The sequence below is a fragment of the Gobius niger genome (assembly GCF_951799975.1).
Source record: "Gobius niger genome assembly, chromosome: 13".
NCBI lineage: Eukaryota > Metazoa > Chordata > Actinopteri > Gobiiformes > Gobiidae > Gobius > Gobius niger.
This window is the reverse complement of record NC_136864.1, coordinates 5,585,777-5,600,315: the sequence shown is the minus strand read 5'-3', so window position 1 is coordinate 5,600,315 and position 14,539 is coordinate 5,585,777. Positions and strand designations below refer to the sequence as shown.

The 14,539-nt window shown below is 39.3% G+C and overlaps 2 protein-coding genes across 2 annotated transcripts in view; one reads left to right on the top strand and one right to left on the bottom strand.

Annotated features, from left to right (window-relative positions):
• The window catches only part of sdr39u1 (short chain dehydrogenase/reductase family 39U, member 1), a 185,131-nt gene that overhangs the window by 134,278 nt on the left and 36,314 nt on the right, over positions 1 to 14,539 (bottom strand). The window lies entirely within an intron of this gene.
• pex19 (peroxisomal biogenesis factor 19) lies at positions 7,198 to 12,480 on the top strand. The gene is made up of 8 exons (XM_079569006.1): positions 7,198 to 7,281; positions 9,548 to 9,636; positions 9,962 to 10,124; positions 10,503 to 10,588; positions 10,674 to 10,847; positions 10,974 to 11,144; positions 12,066 to 12,110; positions 12,189 to 12,480. Exons 1-8 carry the CDS (start codon positions 7,218 to 7,220, stop codon positions 12,270 to 12,272), a joined length of 876 nt encoding a protein of 291 aa, XP_079425132.1. The 5' UTR covers positions 7,198 to 7,217; the 3' UTR covers positions 12,273 to 12,480.

The window sequence follows — 14,539 nt, the reverse complement described above, 5'->3', positions numbered from 1 at the left end:
AAAAAGTGAGAAAAAAATTGACAAAAAATGACAAAATATTTACAAAAAATTTACCAAAAAAATGACAAAAAAGTGAGAAAAATTTGACGAAAAATTTAGAAAAAATGGACGAAAAACTGACAAAAAATCGACTAAAAATGCGAATAATTTGACCAAAAAGTGGCAAAAAAATGACAAAAAAAATCGAAAACATTTACGAAAAAGTGACAAAATATTTACAAAAAATGTACCAAAAAAATGACAAAAATTGACAAAAATTTGACAAAAAAGTGAGAAACATTTGATGAAAAATTGAGGAAAAATTGACAAAAAAGTGACAAAAAAAAATGACAAAAAAACAACAAAAAAACAACCCAAAAAAATGAAAAATTTGACGAAAAAGTGACAAAAAAGTCACAAAAATTTGACAAAAATTAGATGACTGCGGCAACAAAAAAAGTGATGAAAAAAAAATCTCATGATGTGAGGAATAAGATCAATTTAGTTTTGTAGATCTTTGCTTTCAAATGAGGTGTTACACTGGCCTACAGGATTTGGGTAAAGCTGAACTGGAGAAAATGCTCTCGGTTCAGGCGGGAGTTAAGAGGTTAAAGCTTTATTTTATAGGCACACTGGGTAACATTTTGGACTATACAAACCATGCTCCTAATGACCAGCTCAACACAGAAAATGCTATTTCTGCTGTGGGTAATCAAAGAATGGATTTGGATGAGAACCTATAACCTGTTTAAATGTTTAGTCACATCTCCATGGAGACGAGCTGGAGACGTACCCACTTCCGGTAAAGTTACAGTCGGCTCACGGCAAAAGCACATGTTTGTTTGTACATTTATGAGGTATTTTTCAATGATGATGAAAACGTCATGAAATAAATGCTTGAATTTCAATTTAAAATTCTACACGGTGTAGCTTTAAGACTAAATGTTTAAAACCTCTTAACCCCGACCGCAAGTGTATTTTCTCCAGTTCATTGCTACCCACATGTAAAAGCTTACAGGCCAGTAATAATAATAATAATAATAATAATAATACCTTTAATTTGTAAAGCACTTTACATGGAATCTCAAAGTGCTACAGCACAAGTAAAAACTGACAATAATAAAATAATAAAAGCATAATAAAAGCACACAACAGTTGAGGATAAAAATGTTAAAAAGGGTACAGAAAAGTCTTGAGTCCTCTTCTGAAAGTCTCCAGAGACTGTGGGGCCCTCAGGTGTGGTGGTAGGGCGTTCCACAGTTTAGGAGCAGCCACCTGGAACGCTCTGTCACCCATTGTCCGGAGCTTTGTTCTGGGGACGGAGAGAAGGTTGGTGTCTGTGGACCTGAGTGTTCTGGTTATGGGCGGAGGGGTGTAACACCTCATTTGAAAGCTAAGACCTACAAAACTGATCTAAACGGATCTTTTTCTCCCTTGCGTTGCTGCCGCGTTGTCGTCACTTTTATTTATTTTTTAACTTTTTTTTTCCATTGCTTTTTTGTTCATTTCCGTCACATTTTTGCCCCATTTTCATGATGCTACATGTTAGCATCGGGCTAATGCTAACGATTAGCTAGCACTAGCTACAACTGCCGTTTTTTCACTTCTACAGAACAAATAAATAAAGTCAAGTGTAAATCGGGCCCATATGGATGTTTTTTCACAGCAGATTTTTTCAGTAGAAGTGAAAAAACGGCAGTTGTAGCTTGCGCTAGCTAACCGTTAGCATTAGCCCGATGCTAACATGTAGCATCATGTTAGCATTCTCCATTATTTAGGTATTTACGGGCTGTTGAACCACTTTGCTCCTCTCCATGTCTTTGTATCTTCATTTAGTATAAAACTATATTCATAATTCAGCATTTGTTAAAGTAGTTTTTGAATAATTAAAGAAAGTTTCGATTTTTCTCCAAATTGTTTTCCCCCTTAACTGATTTCAAACATGACCATATATGGGCGATTCCAGAGATGCCGTCTGTGTCTATGAACTTTATAAATTCCCGTTTTTTCCCTCTACATTTTTGTCTCTTTTGTGTTAGTCTTTATTTAGATTTCATCGTAATCTGGCAGCACTTGGAAGCTGCCGTTATAATAGTGCCCCCCCCCCCCCCCTCACCAGCTGCGTCTTGTTGGTTCCCCTGACGTCACCCCTCTATTCATTCTAATCAGCGTGGGGAAGACCCTTTGCACCGAGTGTTTTTCATAGTTTCGCCCTGAGTCGTTTTGTTTTAGGGCGTTACCGTGGAGACGAGGGACGGGAAACAGCATCGTCTCGTCATAATAAGAGCATCCTGCAAAAGTGTGAACCGAGAGGAAATCAAATGTGTGGTTTATCTGCGTGTGTTTATGTGGTTGTTATGCAGACGGCGGCACAACACATGATCTTCATTCAATGAGACGGGGTTAGATTTGGGGAGAGTCGCTGCAATAAGTGAGAGACGCGTCACTTAAAAGCAAAAGATTTCAACCGATAAATATGAAAAAACACAGGCATTTATTCAGTTATTAGTGGTTTATTGTGGGAAATCCGTCTTTTCTTCACAGCGAGAGGGTTGATCGTTCTTCGACTGAAAGCGGACGTCGCCGGCCCGTCTCCATGGAGATGCCACTACTTTGCTTTGACAACAGGTGGCCAAACAAGTACTGTGTATGAGTAGTACTTTTGGGGATCTGGACGAGGTGGACCCGCCGATATATGGGTATTTTTACAATTTCGGCCGATATTTGGCCGATATTTGGCTGATATTTGGCCGATATTTGGCCGATATTGGCTGATATTTGGCCGATGTTTGGCCGATGTTTGGCCGATATTTGGCCGATATTTGGCTGATATTTGGCTGATATTTGGCTGATATTTGGCCGATATTTGGCTGATATTTGGCTGATATTTGGCCGATATTTGGCCGATATTTGACCGATATTTGGCCGATATTTGGCTGATCTTTGGGCGATATTTGGGCGATATTTGGCTGATATTTGGCCGATATTTGGCTGATATTTGTCCGATGTTTGGCTGATATTTGGCTGACATTTGGCCGATATTTGGCTGATGTTTGGCCGATATTTAGTTGATATTTGGCCGATATTTGGCTGATATTTGTCTGATATTTGGCCGATATTTAGACGATATTTGGCCAATATTTGGCTGATATCTCTGAAATAAAAGTGATGTAGAGACTCCCTGTTGGATTGGAAAGAGCTCAGTCAGGGCCTTAAAATGAGCCGTCCCACACCTTCAGGCAGGGGTGTAGCAGCAAATTCTGGGCCCTTGTTCCAAACTATTTTATTTTAATTTTTTATTTATTTATTTGGTTTTAAGTTTTACTTTTAACCCAAAAGGCTAGTTTTCATCGGTAGTCCCCCTGCCAGATCTCATAAGGCAACCTAAAAAGAGTAATTAAAAATCACATACTACAGTAAAATACAATATAAAATGGACAGTGTAAGCGGACATAACAGATAAGACAACCTCATAAATTATATACACACACTCATTTTTGCTGGGCCCCCCTACACCCCTTCCCCTCGTGTTAGTTCAGTCAATTCACATTTTATATTCATCTCATATTCTGTGGTTTAGCTTGACAGTGTAGTTCATTTCTTCTGTGTGGTCATTATTATGATATTAAGATTATTAAAGAAATCAAACAGGGGACACAGGATTTTTAATAATACTTTAACATGCTAGTTAATGTTATACAATTCATTATGATATGTTGTCTGAAAAAGCTTGAATAGTCTGGCACGGGCCGTCCCATACATTTTCACTAGAGCCAGGTCAAAGGAGTCTCCAAAGCTGCGCATTTATAATGAACGAGTCTTTAATTAATCTGGTGATAAAAGCAAGCGTGAGTGACCTGTGGCTTTGGTCACTGTTTTGGCCTGATGGCAGGAGATGACAGTAAATAAAGGGAAACTTTATTTACTGTCATCTTTAGCGACTACAGTTTCAAAGGGGAGTCAGTGCCCTGAGATTCATCCATCATTATTGTAACCACTGTTTTAGAACATTTATAGCAGCACTTTTGAGGGCCCCCACCCTACTCTGGGCCCTGCTCAGGACCCTTTACCCCCCCAGTCCGACGCCCATGCCTTCAGGCCTCAGATAAACTGTGAAAATCGGTTACAAGTTTGAACACCTCTGAGGCTTGGATCGTGTTTTTCACATTTTATGTTGCAGATTTTTGCTTATAATTTCGGAAACATAAGAGAGAGACTTAGCGTTTTTGCTTTGGAATCTACTGATGTTTGTCATTTAAACAGAAGCACCTCTGAAATATCTACTAACATGAACATTTTAGTTTTGAAAAAAACTGGGCAATTCATGTTCATAAAGGGCCACATTAGCCGGCTGGAAATATGGTTTGACCCCAAAAAATTGCTACAAAAGGTTTTTCAGTGGTTTTCTGTAGTATCAGGTGTGCTTATTAACATACTAAAAGTCTGCCAAAATCTGACCACTGGAAAGGTCTAATTTTCAAGATGGCGTCCAAGAGGGAGGCGAGATCCTTAAAATGCCCATTACTCCTTTATCATTCATCCTAGACAAGTCATTTTGGTGTCTAACCCCATGTTTTGGGTGTCTAGGAGTCCAATGGGCTTGTTCCAATTGTACTCATATGATCACATGATTGTGAAATAGAAATCGTGGACAAAGACTCTATATATTAACATTAGTGAGTTTGTCACGGCAACGGCACACATTTTCAACGCAACCTTACATCGCTTCCCAGAGGCTTAGCGGGGCATGGATGGGCTCGTTTTAAAGCCCCAACCCTCTTCTTCTCAATGACTTGACTTATTCACTAAAGTCTTCGAGGTGAGCAACCGACCCTGACATGGTAGACCTGAAACTTCTGAGCATGTTAGGGCTTTAAAAACTATGGTTCTTAATATGCCTTTAATAAATGAATACATCTTCATATAAAAGTATATATTTGAACTGCAGGACTGATTATTTCTTTTGAAAGCTGCATCACGTAAAATGCCCCATCAGTGAGAATGTCCTGCCATTGAGTTGATGTGAACTCGTCCATCTGATGCAGGGATCAGGTCAATTTAGTTCAACAGCTTGTTTACACACAAGTTAATCTTACCACCCGCCTGAACCAAATGCATTCTGTTCTCTTTGGATCTGTGTAACACCTCATTTGAAAGCTAAGACCCACAAAACTGATCTTTTTCCTCGTGTTGTTGCTGTGTTGTGTCACCTTTTTTTTCTCCTTTTGGTCACATTTTTGTTGAGTTTTTGTAAAAAAATTTGTCGAATTTTTGTCACTTTTTGGTTGAATTTTTTTTGAATTTTTGTCACATTTTTGTAGAATTTTTGTCACATTTTTGTAGAATTTTTGTCACATTTTTGTAGATTTTTTGAAACTTTTTGGTTGAATTTTTGTTGAATTTTTGTCACATTTTTGTAGAATTTTTGTCACTTTTTGGTTGAATTTTTGTCACATTTTTGTTGAATTTTTGTCACTTTTTTGGTGAATTTTTGTCACAATTGTTGAGTTTTTGTCACATTTTTGGTTGATTTTTTGTCACATTTTTGTTGATTTTTTGTCACATTTTTGTTGATTTTTTGTCACATTTTTGTTGATTTTTTGTCACATTTTTGTTGATTTTTTGTCACATTTTTGGTTGAGTTTTTGTCACATTTTTGTTGAATTTTTGTCACTTTTTGGTTGAGTTTTTGTCACATTTTTGTTGCGTTTACATCCTTGTTTTCTTCTCATTTTTTGTGGCTGTTTTGGTGCTTTTTTCCCTAGAAGCTTTTTGATTAGGGTAAAGCCAAACTGGAGAAAATGGGATCCGTTCAGGTGGGAGTGAAGGGGTTAAACCAGAGAAACAGACACTAAAGAAGACAGACTTTCCTTTCTAATACTTTGGCCTGGGCGGCGGTGGAGCTGTGTCTCTCTGGAGTCGGTCTGTGATGAATGAGTCTGAGTCAGTTTGAGGAGGATCTTGGACTCGCTGCACTTTCTTACATCACTCCTCGTCCCCGATCAGAATAGAAATGTTCTTCACAAGCAGAAGTCAAAGCCGTGCAATGCAGCAAGATCTGGGGGGCGGGTCTTTCTGTGTCTCCCTGTAGGTACAATAGGGTCCCCCTCTGTGACCAGGATGAGTCTGATTCAATTTACAGGCAAGCTTGACCATGGATTTGACGACACAATAAAAAAAGAACCCCCACCTGGACCGAGCACATTTTCTCCAGTTTGACTTTACCCAAATCTATAGGATTCTTGGGGGGAAAAAAGCATCAATATAGCATCAAAAACAGCACGGTACAGCGATTAGCGCTCGTGCTTCAGAGCTAGAAGGTCCAGGTTTGATTCCCACCTGGACGGGGCCTTTCTGTGTGGAGTTTGCATGTTCTCCCTGTGTCTGTGTAGGTTTCCTCCAGGTACTCCGGTTTCCCCTACCACTAAAAACATGTTCAATAGGCCAGGATGTATGAGAGTGTGTTTGAGAGTGCGCATGGGGGATGACGGATGGAAATTAGCACAAGGCTACAATCCGGTGTGGCTTGTTTACATGCATGAGACCCATGTATGTTCATTAACAAATAGACCAACAAATAAATAAAATAAATAAAAAACGAGGATGAAAATGAAGCGTAACAAAAAAAGCAACGGGAAAAAAGCCACAAAGAAGCAATAAAATAGCAATAAAAACGTGCCAGGAAAGAAACATTAATAATACAACTAAAAAGTGACTAAAGAGCGACCAAAAGGTGACAAACACGTGATGAATGCACAACAAAAAAGTGATAAAAATGTGGCGAAATACGACCAAAAAGCAACGGGGAAAAAAATTACGAAAAAGCAACGAAAACACGACACACAAAAAAATGAAATAAGTGACCGAAATAAAAGCGACAAAGAAGCAATAAAAGGGTGACAAAAAAGTGACTAAAACCGACTGTAACGTGCCAGAAAAGCAATAAAAACACAACAAAATGAAACAAAAATGTGGCGACAACACATTGAAAAGAGTTATGTTCAGTTTCTTAGGCCTTAGCTTTCAAATGAGGCATTACACTGCTGCTCTCCAGTCGAGACGCTTTTAGATGAAGAAAATGCAGGTTAAAGTTAATTTGTATCTTGTAACTCTCTTCACGTCCAAAAGAGGGCGTTAAAATCCCACTGGCAAAACCAAAACATAAAAATAATGACGTTCTTTCTCCGCGACGACAGGCCCTGACAGGTGTTACGTCACTGATCAGTGCAGTTTCCATCATGGCGTCGGGAGCAGGACAGTCATCCTCCGGGCACGATGCTGAACTGGATGAATTATTGGACAGTAAGCGCTAATATTTAGTTTATGTAATGTTGTATAATGTACCTGTATAAGCGCTTAATCTGACCGAAAACCGTTGTTATATACTCGCTTTTTTGGGGGACATTTGGTACCGAGCCACACTCGAGCGAATGACAAGCGAGCTGATCGATTTTGCACCAAACTGGTAGAAAAAGTTGTTTTTTAATCTAGCTTTAGGTACATTTTTGTATTGGTTTGTCCTTTTTTTTGTCAGTTTATGTTAATCAGCCGAAAAGTGTTAGCTACGAGCACACATTGGCTTGTTGACAGTTACTTTTATTTAGTGAAAAGCGGGTTTTGCTCGTTATTTGACCGTTTTTTAACGTTAAACCAGCGGTGTCCTCGCGGGTTTCTCCTCTAAGGGCTTTAATACTGGGATAAGAAACCCCTCTTGTATCACAGGCTTGTCGGTTTGTTTTTGCGTCCTCCAGTGTAAACAAGGACAGATAGTATGATCTGGACAGAGGGCAGTGGGTCACAGATTCATTCACAGTTGTTCCAGAAGGTTAGAGAGGTCCTGTAGGGGGCGGGGTCACTGGTATTTCAAAGGAAAAGCAACAACATAATAACATTGAATTAGATTGGTTTAACCTCTTAACCCCCACCTGAACAGAGCATGTTTTCTCCAGTTTGGCTTGACCCAAATCTCAAAAAACTAAAACTCTAAACATTGAAAGAAGAGTCACAAAGGCAACAAAAATGAGATGACAACGTGGGTGAAAATGCAACAAAAGAGCAATGAAATAACAATGAAAAAGTGACAAAACAGCAATGAAAATACGATAATTAAGCCACTAAAGAGCAACAGAAAAGTGACAAAAACACAACAATCAAGTGATGGGAAAGGTGACAAAAAAAGTGATGAAAATGCAACAAAAAAAGCCACAAAAAGAATTACGGCAAGAGACAGAAACGCAACAAGAAAGTGAAGAAGAGTGACAAAAATGCAACAAAAATGCCACAAAAGGGCAACAGCAAAAAGGTGATGAAAAATGTCAACAATTTGATGAAAACGCAACAAAAAAGCAATTTAAAATGAAAGAGTTGTTGCACTGGCCTATGGAGTTCGGGAATGTGATGTCATATCGCTAAGCATTATGGGATTAGCAGCAATTGTAAACTAATGGAGATTTTAAAAGTTAAAACACTGGAGTTATTGTTCACATTAAAACACTTGGACACCACAGTGAGTTAGATGTTTTTACCAGCAGTAACTCAGTAGTTAATGGAGTTGTTCCACGGCTATTTTCTCCACTTTTTTATACTGTTTTTAGCTAATGTTAGTCTAAATGTATGCTAACAGCTGCAAAGATGGCGGATCTCCATGGTAACTGTGGAATTTCCTGAACTCTATATGCTGTGACCTTTTAGATTTGGGCAAAGCTGAACTGGAGAAAATAGTGGGGGTTAAGAGGTTAATAGAAGTAGGGCTGCAACTAACGATTATTTAGTGATCGATTAATCTATCGATTATTTTTTTTACAATTAATCGATTAATCGTTTGGCTGTGAATCTTTTTTTTGTTTTTTTAATGTTATCATATAAAGCTAAAGTGGCTTTGAGGACGTGTTGATGGAGTAAACTCAAAGTAAATGTTTGTAGGAGGCTCTTAAGGCTAAGGATATTCATGACATTTTCAATGTACAAAACACTAAAGACCCTAACTTGAAAAACAAAGTAAGTTTCCATCAAAAATAAAAAATATTCATGTCATTTAGATATTTAAGTCTGTGTTTACTAGAAAACGATTAATTGATTACTAAAATAGTTGAGAACTATTTCAATAATCGATTTGTTGTCGATTAATTTATTAGTTGTTTCAGTCCTATCTTGTTGTATTGGAAAGAGCAAAGTCAGGGCTTTAAAACGAGTCCCTTGGCCTCAGGGGAGATGAGAAACTCAAAACTGCAATGAAAATTGGTTTGCTACAACTTTGTTAAACACAAGTTTCACTAAACCTCCGTCACTATGGACATGTTACGGCCATTTTGAAGTGCAGAATCTGGAGGATTCAATAGCTGAGTTAGTTTTAACCTCCACTATTGTATTTTCAATAATCAAAGCTGGGACGGAAACTATGATTGGATCACCTGAAGTATTCAAATAAAATCTGCCAATGCTGGAGCGGCCAAGTATTTGTTTTTACAGGATTATAGACCATTTTGAAAAATATCGGCCGAGCATATCTGCATGGGCCTTAGAAAAACCCATATCGGTCGGCCTCTAGTTCATAGTCTTATTGTTTCAGGTGCGTTGGATGACTTTGATAAGACAGCAGCACCTCCCCCAGCTGCTGCTGCGGCCGCCGCTTCTTCAGATGCAAGTGGAGCTGAAAAGGTACATTTTATGTAAAAGTTTAGTTGAAGAAGAACTGAGCAATAAATGAAGAGTTTGTGTTGTTGTTGTTGTTGCTTTTGTCTGCATAATCTGTCAGAGTAGGCAACAGTAAACTGGAACAATGTGGAAACTCATTGTCTTTTGTGTGTACAGCAGTAGCTAAATCTAGCCACATACTCTGTTCAATTTGAATCCAGATTCTTCTGTTTCACAATAGTCGGATCTACTTTTAAAGCTGAGCTTTAAAGCTCAGTGCGTTGGTAGAGAATTTGTTCAATCAAAATTTGTGTGGTAAAGTAAAAGTATTTCTTGTCTGTCCTTGCAGCCTCCGCTTCTTGAAGACTGTAAGTTGTTTGAGACTCTGTTCGAGGGGGAGATGGCGAGCCAGGCACGAGAGGAGTGGGAGAAGGCCATGAGCGAGCTCGCCCAACAGGAGCCGGATCTTCTGGAGCACTTCCAAAAACTGTCTGAGGCTGCGGGGAAAGTCGGTGGGTTCTTTTTGAAAGACCTTTAGACATGTTTTGATGGCAGAATCATCCTTTTTAGTTTGTTTGGGTTTTGTTTGTTGTTGGCACATCCACTCACAGGACCAAATCTGTGTGACGTAAGAACAATGATTTCTGCTCATGAGATAATCTTTGCTCAAACGATAACAAAACAACAGCTTCCACAGAAACAAAATCAGGACTGTGTCTTTGTGTTGGCAATTTCAGTAATTATGTAGAATCATGACTCTGGACTATTGAGATTTGCCTTTTTACTCTGCCAAAACCCAGCACTATTTGATATTGTGGACCATAATGGTTTTGTGAGTAAGTAAATAATAATAAATGTATGCAAACATTAATTAAACTCTCCTTTACCAGGCACAGACACTGCCTCTCAACAGGAGTTCACCTCATGTCTCAAAGACACTCTCAAAGGCTTGGCTAAAAATGCAGACAACCTCCAGGTAGGTGCACGACATACAATAACTTTGCATTGGTTTTAGTTTATCGCATTTATTAGTTAATTAATCACTGACTGATTTCTTTCAGACTTCAGGTATGGCTGGAGAAGACCTGGTCAAAGCTCTGGAGGGTTTGGCGTTGGAGGAAGGAGGAGGAGAAGGAGGCGACGAGGCAAATATTCTTCCCATAATGCAGTCCTTCATGCAAAATCTACTGTCCAAAGAAGTGCTGTACCCCTCCCTCAAAGAGATAACCACCAAGGTATGCAGCTATATTCAAATGTGATGGTCCTAAAAGTAAAAGTGTGAAAGATACAGGATTGTGCGGAATGTGTTAAACATTTGAGTTGCAAAAATAAGAGCTTTAATTATTGTTTTCCTTTGCCAGTATCCTGAGTGGTTGGAAGTGAACAAGCCCACGCTGAGTTCGGAGGACTTCCAGCGCTACGAGCAGCAGGCCAAAATCATGGGAGAAATCTGCGAACTGTTCGAGAGAGAGGAGACGGGAGCCGCTGAGAAAGACGGCACCTTCGAGACCATCATGGACCTCATGCAGAAGGTGCATTTACAGGAACACGGCTATTTTAGGCTCGACTCATAAATTTTACATCGCACACGGCTCGGATTTATGTAGTGCTCGTTGCTAGTTTCAGAAAGAGGCAAATGGTAGGGGTTAATTTTTCAGTAACATTTTGAAAATTGCTTGACTTTAAAGCCACTGATTGGACAGACTGTTCCTTTATTCCTCATTAAATATTGATTTATTGTTATGTGTGGCTTCTGTAGTACAAGGTGTATGTCTTAGTAATGTTAATATTAATCCAGTTGCATCATCATACTATTAAAAGGATATTTCAGGATTTTTTACATAGGGCCTCATTTCCTAGTTATCCAGAGTGTTGCTGGTACCTGGAGATATTTTTTGGTAATTCATGCAGTTCTTATGTTTGAAGAGTTTCGTGGCGCTAGGCTAATGCAAGGCTAGCGCATTTCTATAGTATCAGCTAGCCTGCATTAAAAACAGTCTGACCCGCTCCACAGAGCACCTGAGGCAAATCACTTATAACGCCAGACTAACCATATAAATGTCTGTGTCGATTGAATAATTTTTGGAATATAACTGACCTTGCATCACATGAATGATCGCATTTTGAGGGACTATTTTCTAGCAGATCACTCCGCCGCTGCATAGCTTATACAACCACGAAGCTGCTGCTGCTCAAATATAAGTTATTTTAAATGCAAAATGGTTAAAATTATTCTAAAAAAATAAATAATCGTTAGTTGCAGCCCTACTAAACACACGCTCTTTGAACAAGAGCACAGTTGAGACGAGAGCAGGCTCACGATTTTACAATCCCCATGTCAAGCAATGTGGCATCAAAAAATCTTTTAAAACAAATAAAATGACATACACACTTATTACAATTGATAGGAGTTATTGTCATTGCAACTGGATCTTTTGCTTTGTTTCCCGCAGCTTCAGGACCTTGGACAGCCGCCCAAAGAGCTCGCAGGCGACGCGGTAAGTTGCCAGTTATTTCCTACAATCATACTCTCATTGCTACGTAGAATTGTACCACATTCTTCTCTTTCCCTTCAGCCTCCGGGTCTAAACTTCGACATGGACTCTCTCAATCTCCCCGGAGGGCCAGCGGGGGGCGCCGATCAGTGCTCCATCATGTGAAGCGGAGTCCGTTCTGACCGGAATTTAAAAAATCACTCACGGAGAATCAGCAGAAGAAGAGACTGCGGCACCGACTCCAGCAGCGGGAGACGTTTCGGAGACACCGGAGAAAACACGAGGCCATAACTTAAGTGCGGGAGAAAAAGGAGCGACAACACTAACGACCGTGCTCCGTCCACACGCACAAGGCATTTTCCCACGATTGTGTTTTGATTTTTGCTTTGATAACTTATACAATAACACCTATATATTACAAAATCAAAAGTATGGCCCAAGTTTGTATTTACTTGAATTAATATAATAATAGATAATAGTATATACATTGAAAAATTTCACAAAAAAATCTTGAATAAATGGACTGAACTGCATTAGATTTGACCTGCTGCCACCTGTAGGGAAAATTGGGTATCGCAGCTTTGAAATGTGCAATAGTTTCCATCTGTGCTTGGATGGATCAAGTGTAGCTGCGAAGGATTCGGTTGTTCAGTAAGCGTCGCTGCCCCCTTGTGTGTGGACGGAGCACCTGCCTGCGCTGCTCTTACTGTGAAAACATGACGCCAGTGAATTCTTATCCACCTGTGGAGGAGGCTGCTGTTCATTCACGGTTTGGTTGTTTTTTTTGTTTTTGTTTTTAAACTGGACTTTTCTCCAAATGCGCTTGCTCAGCACTGCCCACTGTAGTTTTGTTTTTCTAATACTGTTGATACTAAACCAGTTAACGGGTCTGAACCGTGCCTTTTCAAGATTACACAACCTCAGATTCTCTTTGGGTTTAGAGTGACCTGAATCGAAGGCACCGGAGTGAGATTATAGGTGATGATTTCAAAATGTGAGTGAGTGAGGGCTGCACAGTATCAAACAGGAGCACGTTCATTATACTCGACTTCAGTGGGTTTCAAACTCTTCACACTAGTTACTGCCGTGTAAAATAATTAAGGGCCTAGACAGAGACCGAATCAGGAGTAACTCGGGTCTGAGAAGGAGCTGAAATGGACTAAACTCGGTGCAACGCCGCAAAAAGTCAACTTTTCTTGGATAAAGTGTGATTGCCCTTGATTGGAGTGTGCAGGTGACGTAATCTTCCAGTGGAACCAGTGTTGTTGCAGTTAAATTAAGAAAAATCATCTTATTGCACTGGAAAATAAATATCAATTAACTTGGAATAAGATGATTGTTCTTTGTTTGTTTCCATACTGAGATATGTTCTTACCTGAGCTTAGATGAGTTGTACCTGTCTTGTCTTTGTGAGTCCCTGTGGAGGAGCGTGGTCGCTTCCAACTTCACCACATTTGGAGCTAAAGGAATACATTGGAAGAGGCCAAATTCTAACAACATCTTAGGTCGTTTTGCATGACTGAGGGCACACACAAAGACCAGAGAGTTGCGTATCCACTCGTCTAAGCTCAGGAAAAAGTATCTCAGTATGGAAAAACGGTGGCCTGTTCCTTTAAGTGCAAAAACACTTATTCCACGAGCAGATGTTTTTACTTGGCTTGCCAAAATTACTCAAATAACCTATCAGGTACAATAGTCTTAATTTGAGTAAATTTAACGGAGAAACCATAGAAATAAATATTTTATGAGGTCTTTCTTGATGTGAAAAGTTTGAGAACCACTGGAGTTTGTCCTGAAAATAACAAATGCAGTGAGTACAAGTTCTCTTTTTAGGCAATGACATAGACATGTAGTGAATTGACATAAATCCATACGTTTGTTAAGTGGTGACGTCACAGCTCTACTTCCGGGTTCACAGATGTGCGAGAAACCACAAAAAACTCTTTAATACAACAATCAATATTTCTGAAACTCAACAGAGAGTTACTGAACATCCTTATGTATCAGACCCATTAGCCAAAAATGCTGAACCTACTGCTATAAAAGTAATATTTGCCAAAATCGGTACTTCCGGTTTAGCGGAGATAAATGCTAACTACGGAGCAGCTGCGCTAACCCCGGACGTACCGATTTTAGTAAATATGACTTTTTTTTGCAGTAGGTGCGGTATTTTTGGCTAATGAGTCTGAGAAATAAGTGGGTTCAGTTACTCTCTGCTGAGTTTCAGAAATATTGATTGCTCTTTTTGAAAGTTTTTAATGTTTTTTTCTCGCATATTTGTCGGTCTGCTAGTGCCCGGAAGCGGAAGTCGTAGCAGACCGGCAAATATGTGAGAAAAACTCTTAGAAACAACCATCAATATTTCTGAAACTCAGTGGACAGTTACTGAACCTACTTATTTCTCAGACTCATTAGCCAAAAATGCCGCACCT

What these genes read in the sequence shown, in the direction of transcription:
- pex19 (XM_079569006.1), top strand. Translation starts at nt 7,218, where the DNA reads ATGGCGTCGGGAGCAGGACAGTCATCCTCCGGGCACGATGCTGAACTG. An exon ending in ATGCAAGTGGAGCTGAAAAG is followed by an intron (nt 9,637 to 9,961) that starts GTACATTTTATG and finishes CTGTCCTTGCAG; the next exon opens with CCTCCGCTTCTTGAAGACTG. An exon ending in TCATGGACCTCATGCAGAAG is followed by an intron (nt 11,145 to 12,065) that starts GTGCATTTACAG and finishes TGTTTCCCGCAG; the next exon opens with CTTCAGGACCTTGGACAGCC.